The sequence below is a fragment of the Branchiostoma floridae genome, chromosome 13, assembly GCF_000003815.2.
Source record: "Branchiostoma floridae strain S238N-H82 chromosome 13, Bfl_VNyyK, whole genome shotgun sequence".
NCBI classification, from domain to species: domain Eukaryota; kingdom Metazoa; phylum Chordata; class Leptocardii; order Amphioxiformes; family Branchiostomatidae; genus Branchiostoma; species Branchiostoma floridae.
In genome coordinates this window covers 14,019,033-14,039,884 of record NC_049991.1, presented here as the reverse complement: position 1 = coordinate 14,039,884, position 20,852 = coordinate 14,019,033, and the positions used below count along the sequence as shown (strand labels likewise).

The 20,852-nt window shown below is 40.9% G+C and overlaps 1 protein-coding gene across 1 annotated transcript in view; it reads right to left on the bottom strand.

Annotated features, from left to right (window-relative positions):
• Window positions 1-20,852, bottom strand: part of LOC118428534 (WD repeat-containing protein 90-like) — a 41,599-nt gene that overhangs the window by 12,913 nt on the left and 7,834 nt on the right. The window contains exons 15-37 of the mRNA XM_035838625.1: window positions 20,506-20,625; window positions 20,242-20,312; window positions 19,663-19,827; window positions 19,142-19,281; window positions 18,732-18,862; window positions 18,193-18,323; window positions 17,624-17,791; window positions 16,924-17,052; window positions 16,191-16,321; window positions 15,317-15,363; window positions 14,904-15,029; window positions 14,358-14,476; window positions 13,600-13,788; window positions 13,153-13,255; window positions 12,627-12,748; window positions 11,732-11,888; window positions 8,201-8,394; window positions 8,042-8,089; window positions 7,180-7,324; window positions 6,524-6,635; window positions 2,559-2,736; window positions 1,636-1,755; window positions 414-612 (exon numbers count right to left, since the gene is read on the bottom strand). Of these exons, the coding sequence (XP_035694518.1) occupies window positions 414-612; window positions 1,636-1,755; window positions 2,559-2,736; window positions 6,524-6,635; window positions 7,180-7,324; window positions 8,042-8,089; window positions 8,201-8,394; window positions 11,732-11,888; window positions 12,627-12,748; window positions 13,153-13,255; window positions 13,600-13,788; window positions 14,358-14,476; window positions 14,904-15,029; window positions 15,317-15,363; window positions 16,191-16,321; window positions 16,924-17,052; window positions 17,624-17,791; window positions 18,193-18,323; window positions 18,732-18,862; window positions 19,142-19,281; window positions 19,663-19,827; window positions 20,242-20,312; window positions 20,506-20,625 (3,045 nt within the window). The remainder of the gene's footprint in view (window positions 1-413; window positions 613-1,635; window positions 1,756-2,558; window positions 2,737-6,523; window positions 6,636-7,179; window positions 7,325-8,041; window positions 8,090-8,200; window positions 8,395-11,731; window positions 11,889-12,626; window positions 12,749-13,152; window positions 13,256-13,599; window positions 13,789-14,357; window positions 14,477-14,903; window positions 15,030-15,316; window positions 15,364-16,190; window positions 16,322-16,923; window positions 17,053-17,623; window positions 17,792-18,192; window positions 18,324-18,731; window positions 18,863-19,141; window positions 19,282-19,662; window positions 19,828-20,241; window positions 20,313-20,505; window positions 20,626-20,852) is intronic.

Below are 20,852 nucleotides of genomic sequence, written 5' to 3'. Positions count from 1 at the left end.
TTTCCGTCTGGGAACGCGGACCATCTTAACGTCTGGAATCGTCCAAATTTTGGACGCAGGCGCTGATTGGTCCCCACATATGAGCAAATTATGGAATGGGTTCAAGCGATCGTCCGAACAGGCGTTCCAACACCGGACAAGCTCTCCGTCTGCTTGCGAGAGGGCCTGTTGTCATCGAACGAGCGCTCTAGAACCCATTCCTTGATTCGCTCATTAACTGACGTTAGCACCAAACGGTTTGAATGTGCACGTCTCCAGACGGATAGCAGAAGTGAGCATAGGAGCGAACTACTATCCGGATGGTACCCAGGCTATGCTCATACATGACCTCAGTGAAAAGCAGCCTGCAAGCTAATTTGAGCTTAACTCTTGACAAATCAAAGGTTCAAGCTAACAAAAAACAAACAACCCACCATCTGCAGCAAAAGTTACAGCAGTGATGGCCACAGCGTGAGGATGCATCTTGAGCACCATCTCCACACTGTCGAGCTCAAACATGCGGACTGTCCCATCGCTGTACCCCGCCACCATGTACGTACTGCTCACATCGTCGCTGCCCACCCTGGTGGGAGGGGGGTGGGCCCGCGAGCTGAATGCCACACACGTGCACGACTGGAGGAGTGGGAAATACAGAGAAGAGAACTCCAACACGACTGTCTTCAGCTTTGATATATTTCTGTGATAGTCACACTCATTGTTTGAGAGCCCATGTTGTTGATTTTTGTTGCCAAGAATATATTTTCATGTCAAGAAGTTCAGGTTTTTTTTGATGGATGGGGTGAAATTTTTTTTCGTCCCAACAAGCAATTTTTTGTCAGGGTTTTGGAGACAACCTTCTTGGAACTCCAATGAGAGATCTGACTTACTGTGTTGAAAAAGTGACAGAGCGTCTCAAAAGCTCCCCAAAAGTTGCAAACTTTTGTTGGTTTGATATTTTGTCAATATAAAAGGAGTGTAAGGTCTCATCAGTGTTTGATGGCTTGAACTAACAGCAACCCAAATACATGTATCTATATTGTGCAGGAATGTGGTTGTTGAATTTTTCAACAAGCAACAGGGACTTCACATACATTGAACCTCCTTAATTGATGCTACTGTGAGTTTTGAGTTTTATTGTGATAAAATATCTACCAAGCAAAACATCTACCAAGACTCCCACCATCAGTCAGTAATCAGAATGTCTCATTTAACAAAAATTCACATAGTACTGTAAATGCAAGTTCAGGGGGATTTAATTTCGCAGTAGCGGGAAAAAGGACTTTCTGCGGTGGTTTAAAGTTCGCGGTAGCACCGTGCACTGTTGTGGTCTCTTATTGCCATGGAAAAATGTTAGCGATGGTTTAGAGTTCGCGGTGAAGCGGCCACTGCAAAAACCACATACATTAAACCACCGCGAAAGTTTGTGCATTTACAGTATTACAGAGTTTGAATAATAAGTAACGTTACATTGACCATTTTTCTCCTGAAGATTAGAAAAACTGTTGACATTTCTATGGCACAATTTACAGATATGACTGGACTGACTCAAAAAGTATCAGTGTTCACTCTAGATAGAGCATTGATCTGGCCAGGAAAAGAAGACATATGAATGCTAATCAAAGTTGTGACAGCTGTGCAGCAGCGCCTCCTACCCACCTGGTCCACTACCTGGAACTGCAGGGTCTGCTCCCTGTCCTGTACTGACCACACATGCAGGCTACCGTCCTCACCACAGGTGGCAAAGTAGTCATCATTGGAGAACCCAAGGCTATTGATCTACAAAATAGAAAATTTTACAGTTCTTGGTGGGAGACCAATGTGAAGATGTTGCCACATTGGCACATCAAATCTGTAGTGTGTTTTGGCACACAATTAGAGTCTAGACAGATAGCCGAAGAGGCTTGGTGGGCGTCACTCCACCGTCAAGGAAAGTCATGTAAAGTGCCTTTTCCAAGGGCACAACGTCGGGCATGGTGGGTATCGAACTCGGCACCTTTCGATTCCGCGCCAAATGCTCTACCAGTTACGCCACACAAACGCCACTAAAAATGAAAACTAAGATGCAATAAATGTCAACTAATTCAGTAATCAGACAACACATGTACAGATGCTGCTTGGTACCATTTTGATTCTGCAACTCTTCACCCAAAGACCAAATTTTGTGCTTAAAATATCTTTGAGGAATCAAATTGTTTCAGAAAGATTTGATCTTCTTAAAGGGTATACAGGTTTTATACTATATCATAATAGTTGTCAGGCAAAAAATGTGAAATTCAAGTCATGCAAAGACATAAGACATGATCTCATGACATACATGTACACACACACACACACACTTTCTTCAGTTTTTAACCAAAGCCCATCACACATGCAAAATTCATAGTAAGCTGGTGCAGATGTATTTTACAGAGTTGTAGGCAATCTCATAGCTATAGACCAACTCCACAGATGACCTTGCTCTCAATGACCTTGCTCTCACCTAACTTCCAAATAAGTCAGCAGAAGGTTCACTTGGGAATCCATGGATGCCTATGTGCAATAAGGATTTAATAACTTGAAGTGTAATTTGCTCATCCTACCTTGCTGCCATGTCCACTGACCAATCGGATGTTAGTCCTCTCCACCCAGTTGATGTACCACAGAGTTCCTCCTGTTGTACCCACAATGCCCAGGTCCATGGTGTCATCGAAGGCGGCGCACGTGACCTGTCCGTCAAGCACCATCTCATCATCCATGGTCAGCCCTTTGGTCTCCGTACTACAGAATAAATGTGGTTTTGGGTACTTTTGGAAGTGAGATTTTAAACAATGCTGGAAATTAATTGCATCACAGCTCATCTGTGTTGGTACAATCCATCTTGCAGTTTATAACTGTCATTGAACATGAACAAATTGCTTACCTCGAATCTACATTGTACATAAGAGCACAGTCATCAGCAGACACTTAACAGAGACGGGGGCTGATTCTTTAGGTCTCATTGATGTATTACTCCGCTAGTGGATACCCTAAAAGAGATCCGAGCCAAAAGCTAAACGGCTGGATGGACGCGTGTTTTAAGCGGTGAGAAATTCCCTTTTAGCCAACGGAACTGATATCAAAAGTTAGATTTGTGAAATTTTGTTTCTAACTGAAGAAATAAGCAGGTAAAGTTTGGCAGCCGCGCGCTAGATCGGAGGTACACAGTCCTGGGTTTTGAGTGGTGTGGTTGACTGGTGGCAGCTAAAAAGTGCCTGTTGCGATGCCTGGCTAACTGCATTTTGTAATTGTCCTAATAAAAGACTGTACGCATAGAAGCTGTTGGGAATTTTTTTACATGATGACGAGTAACTGTGCTCAACAAAGAATTAAAAAAATCGATCTATTTCAGGTTGGTTTATTACGAACGCGCCCATGTAAAACACGTATTATACCATATAAGTCTATGGGAAGAAGAAACTCATCAATGAGACCTTAAATAAAATCGAAAAATATTCATAAAAAATCAACGATTATAGGTGGAGCCAGAATTTCAAGACTGTATATAATCGGACGTCACGCCGCATTTTTTGGGCACAAGTCGTCCTCTGTATCTATCACCGTTACCATGGCAACGGACGAGTCTACATTTCCGAGGGGTGTTTTATTACATTTTTTTATTGTGTCGTGCTTTTCTAACAATTTGAAAGCCATTTGAAGGAAGACTGGTTGCACATCGAAATAGCACAAAATCGACTTCCATTTTATTGTTTTCATTACGTTTTGTGCGAAAAAATGAAGTGTTAAGAAGCACACGAACGCACGGGTCTATTATTGGCAGTTCACCGTGTACAAGCAAGCGATATCGCTATTTCTCACAAACTAACGGCAAAATAGGCTACACAAATACACAAATAGCACAAGATCACTCATTACAGAGTCGCGTGGATACCGTTAGTCTGAAAACTATATTTTACATATCAATGTGCTTCGCTTTTCTGCTAATTACGGGTTGATTACTTGTACAAACAACCCCCCCCCCCCGGCCTCCTAGATGTGATAGTTCACCCCGCTGACTATCATAAACTGTGACCTTCTTGCTTTCAAACACGCTGGATGTGACAATGGCTGCCTTCTACCGACAACGTCCCTCTAATGTACAGGAAGCATCATTGCGGTATCGAATAGTCACGAAGACTTTTGTCTCGGCTGAAGGGTGTATCATCTGGAAAGGCGCAAGAACAAGGAAGGGCTACGGGAAGATGAAGGTGACTTCAGGGGGGCGTGAAGAGACCCTGAGTCCGCACAGACTGCTGTACTTCTTGGATTCCGGACTGAACAATCTTGACCCAACAATGCAAGTCAGTCATCTCTGTCATGAGAAGCGCTGCGTGAACCTGGCCCACCTGTCCTTGGAGCAGAACGTGGTGAATCAGCAGCGAAAGAACTGTTTCGCAGAGAAACACTGCATGGGCCACCCGCAGCACCCTGACTGCATTATCATTCACTAATAAATAATATGCATGGCATGTCAACGATGTCTGTTACTTTTTGATTTGATACTACCAGCTCCAACCCCCCCCCCCCCCCCTGTACATCCCAAGTAGACTGCATCTAGACTAAAAGTTCCAATCAGCCCGATAAGTTTGTCCGGCATAGATAGACTGAAATCCGGCATATTGCAATTAGGTACATTGTAGTCTACCTTTCTAGACATAAATCTCTAATTCAAGCCATAAGCGAAGAAATGCGCTTTCACTTGGTCTCGCTATAACCGTGTTCATCTGAAAAATTAGGATGGAGCTGTTCGGGCCTGTATCCAGATCCCTTCTTGGCATTTTGCTGCCGCCACCAGGAGTGTGCGCGTCTCCCTCTGAAATAGGCAGTGCGTTGCCTAGCCCTGTCCGCCTTAGCTTTCTTGTCCGCCCAGCTCAGGAACTTACTGGCCGGCCCGCCTGGGCGCAACTTGCATCCAAGGGTCGCTAAAATCCTCACCATCGATTCTCCCATTCCGCCCACTGCTACCGAATGTGCCGCACTGAATGCCCGACCAGCAGCGTTCCTCTTCCATGTCCTCGACTTGGGCAGCGACTTGAGGAGGACAAGGTGTGTGGCCTCGCACTTGTTGGTTGAGCGGAGATGACGTTGACGCTCAACCATTTCTCTCGACAGCTTATAGTCGATGGCCTTCATCAGCGCCACCCTGTCCTTGTCACGTCTTCTCTTTCTCCTCCATGGGTTCTTGCCCATACTGTTGACGCGCTGTCTCACTCACTCCGATAAAAACAAAGGAAAAATGCACAGAGCACACTCTTCAGACAAACTCATCAACTGACCGATTGAATAACTGTTTCCGACACGTCACAGGGGTCAGAGAAACTTAACTTTTCTTTCCGGTCTGTACCGCGTTTGTACTTTGTCCAAAAACTGATAGGTGGCGCTTTCACGTCATAATTGCACCCGTTTTCAAACAGGTGTCAGAGGTTAATACGATGACGCACGACACCCAAACTTTCATGGATGATGGAAAAGACAGTATTCTTTCGTTTGATAGATTTTATTATTAATACATTACAGTTAAGGTCTCATTGATGTATTACTCCGCTAGTGGATACCCTAAAAGAGATCCGAGCCAAAAGCTAAACGGCTGGATGGACGCGTGTTTTAAGCGGTGAGAAATTCCCTTTTAGCCAACGGAACTGATATCAAAAGTTAGATTTGTGAAATTTTGTTTCTAACTGAAGAAATAAGCAGGTAAAGTTTGGCAGCCGCGCGCTAGATCGGAGGTACACAGTCCTGGGTTTTGAGTGGTGTGGTTGACTGGTGGCAGCTAAAAAGTGCCTGTTGCGATGCCTGGCTAACTGCATTTTGTAATTGTCCTAATAAAAGACTGTACGCATAGAAGCTGTTGGGAATTTTTTTACATGATGACGAGTAACTGTGCTCAACAAAGAATTAAAAAAATCGATCTATTTCAGGTTGGTTTATTACGAACGCGCCCATGTAAAACACGTATTATACCATATAAGTCTATGGGAAGAAGAAACTCATCAATGAGACCTTTACTCGAGTCACGTGTCCCAAGGTCACATGCTCAGAGTAATTGAATCCCCACTCCTGATGAAGGTCGATGGATGTGTGACCATCAATTTGAGCTAAGCAATTTGTTTGTGTGGAATGACAGTTACAAACTCCAACAATGTTAGAAAATGAAGGAAGCAGTTGAAGAGTTCTTGCAAGTTCTGTAGAAATGCTACCCCCAAAAAAGAGAAGTTGACTTACATGGAAGTTACAGCAGGGCCTAACAGCAGGGTCTTACAGAAAGGCAAATGTTGCTAAATGTGTTATCATAATGTTTGGTACTTTTGTAATTGATGTAGTATAACATGACTATGCATAAAGATTGAAAGGGGAGAAACAAGACTTGTGTTTCATTGTAAGGTGAGTTTTTATTGCAAGGAAAATTAACATCTGACATTTGTTACATGTACAGCTGAAGCAAGTATGTCTTAGTAAGAAAAGTGTACCAATTGTCAGTTCAGCATACCAAAGTTACTCAGCTTCAATCTTGACTGTCTAATTGTCTTACGTGTTAAACTGTGTAGGTATCCTCATGTCTCCCACCCCCACCACTGCCCACAGCTTCAGGCGCTGGGAGGTACTGCCTGTCACCAGCCTGGCTGCTTTGCACACCAACACTCCTGCAAAACAAAAGGTTTCAACAAAAAAAAGGTGACAAATCTTTACAATCATACTACAATACTGTGGAACCAGTCTTCATTGCTCTGAAGAAGGTGGCTAAATTGTCCTCTGTATTGTTGGCCAGGTACACTTTATCAACACTTTTTATTACTTGTGCTGAAGAAACCTTTACCTTATATTGGAAAAAAATCTTTGACTATCATGGGGTGATTAAAAGAACATGAATATGCACATAGTATCTATCCTTATGTAGCTAACACGTCTAATGATTATCCTAGGTGAAAGAAATGTAACTGTCCATAATATGATGCTGTGACTTTTGGGGACGATTTTGCTAAAAGACTAACATCTGCCAGTTATGACCGTCTGCTACAGTCACGTGTCTCCGTTCTGGAAGCTACAGTAGATGGGTCCATTCGGTGAACAAGGCTGACAGAGTTGGCCAAAAATTTGGGGTCCCAATCAATTTTAGTGTTGGTTAGTTAATGTTTAGTTCATCCATGACTTGCAACAAGGACTGTGAAGTAGAAGGAGTAGTGTTACCAATTTCCCCTGAGTCAGCAGTCCAGTGCATGAAGCACATGTTCTGTCTGGTGTCCCAGGCTGACACCACACCATTACTGCCTCCCACATACAGGATGTTGTCTGCAGAGTAGCACAGGGCGGTGAAGTCTACTGGGGTGGGCACCTGCAGGAACAGTTTGTTTGTTTGTTTGTTTTATTTGGATCTCCATTAGTGATACATGCAGTATCACTATTCTTCCTGGAGTCCTACAATTCATAAACAATAAATACAAAACATAAGCAACAAATCTTGTACAATAAGTAAACAGAAAAGTAACAAAATCAACTGAGAGGTAACTTAGAGTGAAGGTGGGAGATCAGAGGTCAAATTAAAATGTTAGGAACCATAATGTAGGTTCAAGTTACAAGTTGAATCCTTCTACATCCTTTGGTGCTTGGGGACAGTGACCATCTCCATTTCTATAGTCCTTGGGCCACAAAGAACACTTCAGTAGGGATGTACATGTAGTCCACTGGTAGTGTAGTACATGTTCAACCTACATACTCTCCAAGGTTGTGTGCTAAGCAGAAAAAACAGTCTTAACCATTTTTCAAATCTGGATTTGCTTCCCAGACATACTGTGTAAGGAAAACACTCTACCCCATATGCCAACTGCTTTTCTTTTATTACGTTTTAGTGGGTAATTGATATGAAAGCTCTTGTACAGTTTCAAAATTGCAGTAGGGAAAAATCTAGTACATGAAGTTACATTAAATCACACTTGAGAGACATCCTAAGCACGGCATGAAAAGTCAAGGCATTGGGACTAGTCAACTAGATCATGTACATGTAAACAATTTCAAAGTTGAAACTATATATGACTTGAAAGCTAATACTTACCACAGACAGTGGTTGAAGGATCTCTTTAGGAACATCAGCTTCATGTACCTGTAATAAATAATGATATTGTTATCTGTGTTGTATTTACAATGGAGCCATTAACAGAAATGTAACATCTATAGACCAAACGATTTTTAACAAATAGCATATCATACTTACATTCAGCACTGTTTTGTTGTTTGTTTCGTCCACCAGCCAGAAAAAGATGGAGCCAGCCTGGCCAATGGAGGTGAACTCGTTTGCATTGAAGGGATCCCAGCCCAGGTCGTGGATGGGGAGGGAGGTTTTGGTGGCCGTCAGGAGGGAGTAGTCAAAGGTGCTCCACAAGGCAATGGTGCACTCCCTGTAGTCTCCTGGGTGGGGAGAGAGGGAAGATGTCTGTCAGTAATAAGGTACCTGTTGGGGATTTGTCAGCCATCCTCCATGCAAATTGATGGTGGTCAAAGATAGTTCTGGGTCTGAAACTTCAAGATTTTTTTCCCTAGTCAAAATGGGTAGAAATCCTCGCAGTTTTGAGGTAGATGTGACAGGGTGGGGGTTTCTACTTTCTGATTATGGCTGAAAAGCTGAGTTTTTGTGGTTACTAGTATCAGGGGATACAAAGTTGGACCTTTTTGGTCCCAGCAACAGTGGACTTTCTCACTGGGCTTTGGTGTGGTCAAAGGCTGTTTTGCCTTTCCCAAAAATTTGTGCCATTAGATTCTTGGCGTTAGTTTTGCTTTTGGATGGCTGAGTCTGAGATGACAGGCTTTCATATGAGGGTATGTTTGTATGCCAGCAACATCAGAAAGTTGAGTTATCAACAGTTGCTCTCTCCTCTTTTTTGTACAGGAAACCATTGTAAAGAGGCTGTATATTAAATGACCTGCATCTGCACTGTAAAAGCTGCACTTCATCGACAAAAAGATGCCTGCCCTTGGTGCTGAAAGACCTATTGTTTGTTTGTTTGTTTGATTTGGATCTCCATTAGTGTGTTTACAAAGTACATCATCTCACTACTCTTCCTAGTGTTCGTACAATACAGCTACAATAAAATACAATGTAAGAAATAAAACCTATGCAATCCGTAAAAAGAAAATTTGGACAACTGTGACTGATTTTGGACAGGATGTACAATGGATGTATGGTTACATTTGCTAGTGTAAAATGTATTTATAGAAATGTTAATCACTGAAAAGGTAGCCATGGATATGAGCATGGGCAGGACACAGCCAGAAAACAGATAACAGCAATAATGGTAAGATGGATCTGTCCTTGGTGCTGAACACAACAGCCTATGGAAATAAGGTGTCATCATCACTGTTGACATCTATAAAAGTTGTTACCAACACTAAGAAGTTAATGGCAGAGAATAGGAGCTTTGTGATTCTTTATTCATTTTGTAACGGTGCAACTTTTGGGTCCTGTCCCTGGTCCTGAAGGTATAATCTTGTTAGATTTGAGTTGACATAAACTCATAATTTACCTAGAGTCCATACAAGGGGTCTAAATTTACAGTCAGCACAGGAAATATGTAACATAAGAAACACATCACACAGACAATAGAACAATCTGGCTGTCAACCAAAAAGTAAGAGAGCAGATTCATGTCAGTCAAAGTTTGGCCTTCGTACAATTCTGTTTTGCATTCTTGAGTTTTGTCACACATACATGTAGGCTATACACGGCTATATAGAATCAATCTTTTGTTTATTGTGACAGCTGCACTTTGCAATACATGAAGCATGAGCAAAAAAAAACTTAAGGAAAAACCATCTAACCATGTCTGACACTAATTCTCAGTGCTAAAAAGGCATTTGTGACAGGGTCTTTACACTTGACAAAGCTTTAGTGTCTCAGGTGATATCCTTTGAATGTCAGTCTCTCCCCACAGACAGAAGTACGAGTAGTTAAGACCTACCAAAGGCCAGGCTCTTGCCCTTGACTACGTATTGCATTAATCCATCTTCTGACAGCATGAAGTACAGCACGGGGGAGGCAAAATCAATCATACCTCAAAGAGGGTCATTAATAAGGATTAAGGGTGGTCTGAGTCGGCATAATGCAGATGTGGTGCCACTGTGCCAGTTACTTCTCAAATCAATATGTGTCTGCTTTAATGTGTACATTTAGCATGCTGGTGGCAGGGCTCCAAGTGTGGGTACTAAATTTAGATCTCTTCCATACAAAGTCAGTAGTACTGAAAATGCAGAAACTTTCGTAGTGGTTTAATGTTCACCGTAAACCACCGTAAAAGTTTTTTCATGGCAGTAAGAGACTACAGTGCATGGTGCTACCGCAAAGTCAAAAACACTGCGAAAAGTCCTTTTTCTCGCTACCGCAAAATTAAATCCCCGCAAACTTAAAGGCATTTACAGTATGCTATTCTTGTGCAGGATGTAAGTATGGGCCTTTTCTTAAAAATTCGTAAAGGACTTATTTTATTCCATTTGGAACTTTGAAAAGGACTTGGCACTAACTTCCTTTGCCCATTTATAACTCCCATGACTAAAATCAATCTTAACTTTTGAACTTGTTTTTATTTGAATGATTCTCACGAACTTTTTAAATGGACTGGCTTGCAGCAACAGCTTGACCATACTTGCAATATCACATCACATCAAATCAATCATGTTTTGACAAGTTGATCCTTACTACATTATGTTATGCCCTAGTTAATGACAATGATATATACATTCCTGTGTTCTCCATATATCAGGTCAATATTACATCAATCTTCTTTTTGATAGAAAAGGTATAAATTTAAAGACTGAAGACTTGTTTAGACTCTGCATTGACAGAAACAATGTCTTCCCATCAAATTCCTTTTCATTAAAAAGAGATTATTGGTATTACATTGTTGCCAGTTACAATGTACACTCAAATCCTTGGTATCATGGTTAATGAAATAGATCATGGTCTACACGTATACAAATGTAGATAAATTTTAAAACTACTAGGGTCTATCTTCAGCAGCTTTGCTAAAAAGAAGATGACTTCCTACTTAAAACAAACATGTGCCCCTATGTAAATCATGCATGCTCACCTTCCAAATTATGTGAGTATCGAATTCCAAAGACATACAATTGTTAAGCAATACAACTACAGGTGTCCAAATGTTGAAAACTGGCCAATGTTTTCTGGCAATAACTTATTTTGAAGTTTGCAAAAGTGCTCAATAAACAAGGAGAGAATAGTATTACTGACTGTCTCTCCAGTAGGACAGACAGACAATGTTGTGTTGGTGGTAGTGTATCGTTGAGCAAGTGACTGACTCACACATAAGTACATAATGCATTCATTTCTATATTGAAAATTGACCATTTTTTCATTGCCATGAACTGCTACTGTCATTGAATACGAAGAAAAAGATGATTCTTACTAACTATGACCAGAAAGCGGTCATCTCTTGAGCAGGCTAGAAAGACGATGTTGTGCTGTTGATAGTGTATTGTTAATTGACATAAGCACATATTAAGGTGTTAATATGATGTTGATATTGAAAACTGACCATGTCTTTGATGCCAGGAACTGCTACTGTCATTGAATACGAAGAAAAAGATGATTCTTACCAACTGTGACCAGGAGGTGGTCATCTCTCAAGTAATACAAAATATGTTCATACATTATAAGATAGTGAAAACTGATCATACTTTACTGCTAGGAACTGCTGCTGCTGTTAACTACAAAGAGTAAGACAATGCATTCTTACCGACTGTGACCAGGAATCGGTCGTCTCTTGAGTAGGCCAGGCAGACGATGTCGTGTTGATGATAATGTAGCACCTGCCGACAGGTGTTCTTCTGCAGGTCCCACACGCACACCTGGCTCTTCACCAGCCCACGGCTGCCAGATGCAGACACCAGCACCTACATGTATGTGTACGGAAGTAATATTCAGATACAGAGAGTAGCTCCTATATGTACAGTAGTATGGGGTTTACACAAACAACAATGTAATAGTAGAGCAACAGTCAGATGCAGGCACCAGTTCTTATGTATGCAGCAGTACGGGCCCAGGATTTACACAAACTACAAAGTGCATTCACATTTGTCATGGGTCATTGTACAGTTTTGATATATCAGTAGTAGAATTTTCAAACACTCCCGCCAAGAGCAACAAGGCTCTAAGACAACAAGAATCTACCAAGGATCTAAGACAGCTTTCCTGTGACAAGGCAGCTGAACTTGATAGGACACATGCATGCAAAATTCCCACTGTTTGTGACCAATACATGGTTGTATGATGAATGCAACCAGACCCTTTGACTACAGCTTCAGGACACATTACATTCTTATTGTCTACGAGGCTATACTTTCCAGATCATTGTGATACCTGTTCCACACAACAGTGCTCTTTGCTGAACTTGCAGCATGTTGATAACATTTTATTCAGGTATCATATTACAAAACAATGCGGTGCCATAATCTTAGCTACTGTCAACTTTTTCCTTTAACATGTGTTTGGATAGAGTCAATTTCGCCTGCAGAAACATGACTGACAGATTTTCCGTCTTTTGTTTTAGCAACTGATAACTGTTGGGTATAGCTACTTTCTGGTCTACCAGTCAGACTCAGGATGTGTAAGAATATGTAATCCAAAGGTACCTGGCAGTCGTTCTGTAAGGCAAGTGTGGACACCTCCTCCACATGTCCTGTCAGGTGCTTCTGTTCACCTGAGTTCAGGTCCTCCAGGATCACCACACAGCCACTGGTGTAGGCAAACACACCTGGAGAAAATACATGCAAACTTTACTCAAAAGTCACTCAGACTTAACTACCTGTGTCCATTTCATGTGTGATCTGTCTGGTATTTGAAACATGATTGTGTACAGCAGTCATTGTCATTGTCATTATAATATGAAAACTGGTGACAGCAATCTAAGAAACGTTCTGTTACCTTAATGAATACTTTGCTGACATTATGTTGATTATGATATTGCTTTCATTATCTAAAACAATGTTAACTGTACAAAGTTATCAATTTACAACTTGAAATAAATACTCATTGGGGTTAAATTGTTAGCAGGGGAACACAATATTGAGAAATGGCAAATTTGATGTTATTCCTTATTACTTGAAGTTTTAACTTTTCCTCAAACTTTGTTAAGGATGACGTTAAGGATAGACTCACCTGTGTCTGAGTTCCAGACCATGTTCCCCCTGCCGTTCCCATTGTACCCAATCACAGCCTGCAGTGTGAGCCCGGCCTGGTTAGGGGGCGCTGTGTATCTCCTCTATCATTGGTAGAAATCAAAAAATATTTACATATGGGTAAATTTCAGAGAATAAAAGCATGATAAGTGTTCACAACAGAGGGCAGTAAGTAAGCTTTAAATTTCTGTAAAATTCTCCAAGCTGACTTACACATACATCATGATGAACAGAAGTTTGATTTACACATTGTAGATGGTCCACAACAGATAAAAGTTTTAAGTAAAGACATGGCATGATACAATAAATTATTGTAATCTTATTCTTAACAAACTGGCATCAGGTGTTATTATTCTACTTGTTACTGCCAGAATGTCTCAAACTATGATCCTTGCTGAATGGAAAGAAACACTGGACCAGCTTTTACCTGAGCCAAATTAGATGACTTCTCCCTCGGTACAAAATGTTTTTTAACCAGAGGCTGATCATGACCGGTGGTGCTGTGCTCCAGCCTGGGATCTAGCACCTTCCCTGCAGCCTTCTTCCCAGGACTAACCACCCTCTGGTGCGGCTGCACCCTGTGGCTGTGTCCCAGGCTTTCTGGCTGGGGAAATTCCTTTGAAAAACAGGATAAAAGTTGACAAAAAGCTAAACCTAATTAGGACACCGTGTACATAAGACATTCACTCAACAAAGTGATGTAATCTGGAGAAGTGTCTGTATTAGACATTTTCAAACAACATTTAGAGTTAGACATGAAGAAAGCAGAAATTACAATTTAGGTATGTCTGGACTAAAATGTGTATAACCAGCAACCATAATGTGACATGGATGCCATTGTGTTGGTATCTACACGTTTTGACAAAGACAAAAGTCAATACCTTTGAATGAAAGTTCATCTGTGATAGTAACTGACAATACACACTAGTTCCACAAAATTAAGTTCTTGCCAACGAGTTTTTCAACAGCCGCCTGATCCTTGTCAAGTTGAAATGACCAGAAGCCTATGTCACATGACCTGAATAGAAGTGTGACATCAGTATGATGGGTCATTTTAACTTGAAAAGGGACAGGGGACTGATCGGAGCCTTGTTGGTAAGAGCCTTGCTTTGTGCAGAAAGAGCCTATAAAATGTTGATAAAATTCAATAAAGGCTATACATTTGGATTAATAAGGTGTACATACTGCATCAGTTGCTGTGTCCGTTTCTTCATCAGTTCTATCTGTCAGATCTGGGCCAATCAGAACCTCTGTTCCTCCCATCTCGGACTCTGTGTCTGACCTTAACTCATCTGTGTGCATCTCTGAAATGTTAAGATATTTAAGTTATAAACAGTAGAATCAAGTATACCACAATCTTCCCTTCATGTCAACTGTTTCAGGTTTGCAGTCAAATGTTTCCTAAGTAAAAGCAAAGCATTAAAAGTAGTAGCCACTTTTTTGATAGTCAAGGAAAAGATGTAAAAATCCTGACAATTCATAACAGATATTGTTGATGATATTGTTGTTTTCTTCTAGATCACTATGTTTTCAGGCCTTTATTGTATAGTTGACAAGTTCCTACACCCCTGCTATAAAATTAGCAGCATGTCACCCCATACTTGGGTGGTCAGCTTTTTCCAAAGCTTTTCTTGCTTTGTAATGTGCAGCCTTCATTCTTACCTCTGAAACATTTCTGCAAAGATCTAAAGACATTTTTAAGTCCCTTGAGAAAGAACTACATGTACTTACCTCCATTCATGGTGGGGAGGATCGAGCTGATGTTTGGTGGGGAGTACCGGGTGGGGATGGGTGCTGGGCGTGGCTGGTAGCTCGTATCCAATAGCAACTGGTCTCTGACATCATGGATGGGTTCAACTTGTAGTGAAGAAAGAATAATATTAACACCTACCTCCTTGTGTCTGAGGAATTTTAGATAAATCTTAATCCTTACATCTAAACTAGAATAGTAGAATAATAGAGATTTCTTTCCTGGTTTGGTTTTATCAAGATCTGAGTCAGGTTAAGGCCTCTAGCTCTGCATAATATGAGACTTCACTGGAAGTACAAAAATGTAACATTTTTTCAAGGAGAATCTTTATCACATAATTATCCACTCAGCACCCTAAACTTGAAATGCCACTGAAGACAAGTTCTGAACTCACCAGTACCAGGATCTGCCTCATGCCAAGCCTTCTTTGGAGTCCTGCCCCTAAATTATGAACAAAGGTTTCAAAACCATCAACCACAAAATTGGAAAACCTTACTGTCCTCAAGCTACAGAGAAATTAGTATACTAAGACTATTGGAGATCACTTGTTTAAAAAGACTTTGGACAAGCTTTCCAACTTTGTACATGGTTACATTTGTAGGTAATAGTGGATTAAAGTAACTGGCACTGGTGCAAGTTTGGTCTAAACTTACTTGCATCAAACCAATTTTACATGCATAAACTTGCATATGCATGTGGTATTTCTAACAGGACTCTGTTGTAAGATGTTGCACCTTTACAAGCTAGGGTACATGTAGCTTATTTCTACAATATGTTGTGTTCAGCACCAAGGACAGATCCATCTTTCCATAAGACTTATGGATCTGTCCTTGGTGCTGAACACAACATATCGTAGAAATACTGTAAATGCATTTAAGTTCGCGGGGATTTAATTTCGCGGTAGCGGGGAAAATGACTTTTCGCGGTGGATTTAATTTCGCGGTAACACCATCGACTGCGATCTAATACCTTTACAGAAAAATGTTCGCGGTGGATTTAAGTTCGCGGTAAAGTGGTCGCCGCGAAAACCGCGAACATTAATCCACCGCGAACATTTCTGTATTTACAGTAAGCTATCCTAGATTGTAAGGGTGCAACAACATACAGCACAGTCCTGTTCCTGGTGCTGAACACAATGTTCAGAAGACATAAGGTGATATTAGTGTGAAATGATCTTAGCTGAATCTTTTTGAAATTAATTGTAGCATCATGTACATGTATAAAACATAGTTTACACAGAAAGATGCGTTCAATCGTGGTGCACATACCCAGGTTCCTCAGGTTTCTTCACATTTGCCATGACGTCCCACAGGAACATGGCATCGCCCACTGTGACCAGGCCTGCACCATCAGGGGTGAAACCTACACCACTGATAGCCTCAGAGTGGCCAATGAAAACCTGGAACATGACAGAATAAATGCATTCCCTCTCGTCACATTTGTCAGGGGACAAACTTCAGTGAAAGGACTCAATCCTACATTTGGGAATTTTTCCAGACCCTGGTAGATCAAGTACTATTAGGTTAAAGTTCTGATTTCAGAATTTCCTTCAATAATCAAAGCAATTCTAAAAGAATTGCAGTGACTGACAGGTACTGTAAATTCAGTTATTTTTGTAGGAAGTTAATTTGTTGGTAAAAAGGGAAAGAAAGCTTCTTTCAAATGTTTTAATTAATGTGTTTTTCCAAAGAGCATAGTCAAAGCAAAAAAAGGACTACAGCAATTAGTGTAAGATGGATCTGTCCTTGGTTCTGAACATTACATCTTATAGAAATAACCACTTTAATTTGTGGTTGAAGCTGCTCTGTAGTATATTTAATACATGTATGTGATGGAAATGTATATTTGTTGTGTACTAAATTCATAAAGAAGAGATCACTCCAAAATCCCACAAAACATAAAACCACTGGAAACATTTTAACTTTCAAGAGTTACAGTAAATGTTCTGCTTTCACTAGTTTAGGTTTAGTTCTTTGATAGGCATGTTCTATACTCCTGCACCTGGAAGTTGATGTCCAGCCTCGTGTGGTAGTCCCACACTTTCACCACCTTGTCACCTGCTGTCACCAGGTGTCTGCAGTCCTGACTGACTGCCAGGGCACTGCAGCTGGACCTGTGGATGTTGGACACCTGAGGGAAAACAAGGGAATGTAGCATATGATATCTACTAGCTCTACTAAAATACATTTTGTATTATATTACAAATACATTGTACTATACCGATAAGGAATATGCAGTTAGCTTTTTCAATTCAAAAGCTGCCTGATGTAACAGCAAAATCATGATCATAATCATTATCATTATCTTTCAGTGAGAATAGGAATACTAGTATACTCGACAGAAAGTAGTTTCCAAATTGAGATGGTGGAAACTTGGGATTTATCCTATTCCTGGAGGGGCTAAAGGTTGACCCAATAGTTAGTAATAGAAACTTATATAAAAAACGCTTTCTTTTAGTCCAGATTATGCATTTAGCACTATTCAATATTTCAAAGAATTGCTGGATTTCTAATAATGAATAGCTCCATTTGGTTGGTAAGTCATTAGATAAAGAGACTTTTTTCATACAACCCTTACTTTATTTCTACCGACATCTGGGTGACCATCGGGTGACCATCTGTCACCTTCCTCAGGGTAAATATCTAAATGACAACCTGGCTCAGAAAAGTATGTTGTACACTGCAATATCTAAATATTGTACCTCGTTTAACAGCCGGCCTGTCCTTGCATCCAGACGGAGAAGCCGATTGGATGACGTGGCAACCAGTAGCTGTCTGGCCGCGGCAGGAGAGAAGTGGACTCTCACTGCCCGGTCCACAACTGACCGGGCAACGTCTGGCTCCATAGATGTGATGTCCACTCGCAGAACCTGGAAAATCAATCAATGACTCACATGTTTATAGGACAAGCTTTAGTCAATAGTGTATTCCTGTGGCACATACATGTAGTTCACAAGGCATAACAATACAATTGATCACCTATTTCAGTGCTGTCTCTAGCTTAAATGTTAGGTTCCCATATGTTGTCAAATCTGCCTTTCAAGCTTATGAAAATAAATTTTTATCAATGTTATGTCATCAATATTGAGCTTGGGTATTTTTGACAGATGGGGTTGAAATTTCATCCTTCCAAACAAGTAAACTTCCAGTTTGGGACAGAGGGACAGGTCCTGGAGATAGCCCGGATTTACATACACATTTTTTGTACATATTACAACATACCATAAAATTAAATAAGATATATTGGGTAAGAAAAAAAGGATACCAGTACCTCATCCAGAGATCTTGCATCTACTACTGACACAGTGAAGTCAGAGGGACCGACAAAGGCAAGATGGCGACTGTCTTCACTCATGGCCAGGGCATGGGGGGCGTGGGCCTCACTCCTAGCAACCATGTTGCCTAGCAACAAATAGTCTCAGGTTACACCATCTCAAATAGAAATATTAGATCATACATTTCAGTTTACTTCTGGCTTCATTTTAAGTTCATGCATGAAAACTGCTTATATGACAAGTCCTGGAGACAAGCATGGAAACACATAGAAGTACATGACACTCCACTCTTCAAAAAAGTATCTCACATCATGCTTCCTACACTATACTTTATTTGTACACATTCATTGGTAATTTGAAACAGTTTTGTCACAAATGTCTTTTATATTGTACAGCCCTCCCAGTACAGGATGCACAGAATAAACGTTTCAGCTGCTTTGAGAAGGAATTCATTCTGAATAGTAGAAAATGTCTCAAAGCAACAGAATTAAGACTGGAAGGTGATATGACTGACTGTGTTAGCAGAGAGACCTACCCAGAACCCTGATGATAGCGTAATCAGGCTCAGTGGTGCTGTACATGACCAGGGTACCGAAGTAGTCAGCGCTGTACAGGTAAGAGCCGCTAGGGGAGAAGGTCAGCCCTACAACCTTCCCACGATGTTGTCTGTCAGGAACATAATGTGCAACATAACAAGGATGTAAAATATGTATCGAGGGAAAGAAACAGATGACATTATATCACATCATATCCTAGGTTCATCAACTTCATGTATGAGACATAGAAAAGTGTTCTGCAGCTGCCAGGCATCCTTCATCTCTTACCTATGAATTAAGGAGGTTTTTAAAATTTATGGTGCAAGCAATCTGAGCCACAGATTTCAAAATTGCAGACTGAGTGCAACTTAAACAGCTATAAAAATGGTTAACGCTGAAATGTTCTTACTTGTGTTCTGCTATGAGGCTGGTGCTGGACACATTGAAGACTCTCACACAGCCGTTCTCAAACCCACAGGCGAGAACCTGCTGGGAGGGGTGGTACGCTACCGCACACGGGCACTCCTTGGGTGCACTGAAGTCATACAGCTGAGCAGGGGCAGAAATAATAATTTTGTTAATCTTTTTTTCTACTGATAACAATAAACTTGTGAAAGCCAACATTAGCTTCACCCAAGACATGCAAGATATATATTATTTTGTTGACATCTTTCCCTTTGTATTGACTGATTTTTTGAGCAAGAAAGACTGTCATATTTGGTAAACGTACAAGTTTTCAGTTAGAATTTTAACAATTCTTTGCCAGCAACTTAGTATTAGGAAACCTATCTTCAATCAAACCTGTTAGTTGGCCTGCAATGCATTAAAAAATCATGTTGAAAATCTACAGAGAAGCACTTGTACTGTAAACAACATGTATTCCATGCTGAAAGAAAACGTTTTGGAGAATAGAACCACCATTGACTGTACCTGCTTGAAATTGGTCATGTCCCAAACCCTGATGGTGTGGTCAGCTGATACCGTTGCTATGTGTGCCCGGGTCAAGTCCAGGCTCATGTCTGAGATGCGGTCAGTGTGTGACCGCATGACAGTGGTGTAGGACCGCGTGGGGATGTCAAGAATGCCCAGGTTTCCCTGTACATCAAACATATATTTATCAAGAATTGTTACTGGTTACTTACAGTTGGAGTGCTTATGAGAGTTGTAACAATTTCATAGCTGTGAACCTTTGCTTAAAATTGAAGTTTAACTGGCAACTGTCTAATATCCAAGCAGATCCTACGGTAGCATAAGATACATGTAGTATCAAAGGCTGCCAGAGGAGTGAAGCCGGCATATGACGAGTGTGTTTGGCTTCCAGTGGCTGATGACTCCCTTTGGCCAGCTGTACCCCTTAGCCAATTTTGATGCTATCTTATGCCACTGGTAAATCTGCCTGGAGATTAGCAACAGTCAGGAAAGCAGAAAGACTCATTGTCAATAGAGGGATTCATGTTGCTATTAAAGGAAACATAAGATATCGAGACAGAATCAGCAAACTACACTTACAGTGGTTGTGCCTGCCAACACCTTCAACCCATCATGGCTTGCTCTGACAGCAGTCACTGGACCTTCATGCTCTAGGTATGGAATAATAAGACTTACTTCTAACATTCAAATGTCATAGCATTAAGGTACGGTATGGCATCTATCCTAGATTCGATTCGATAATGAAATTAGATTACACTAGATTAGGTTAGATTAGATGGTAAGATTAGATTTCTTTCAAACAATGTTTTCTGCAATGATAAAAATGTCAAAGCTTCAACTTACCTGCTTCTAAAAAGACACTGGTGAAATCTAGCGGCCAGAGACGGAGATAGCCATCATCTGATCCAGTCACACAAAAGCTCTCGTTTACATAGATGGCATTAACTGCTATCCCACCAGCCACTGCAAGGAACAAACATCAGATAAGTCAAAGGGGGGGGGGGCATATGCGTACTTCAAAATATCCTTTTGCCTTTTGGTCACTACTTTGAGTCTATCAATATATTTCCTGCATTGATGAAGGTTAGACATCCAGACTGTTTTAGCAGTTACTCAAGGAATTGGATATGATTTTGGAAATATCCAGTTGCTTGTAAGTAACTGCTATTTGCGCATTTCTTTGTCTGTGG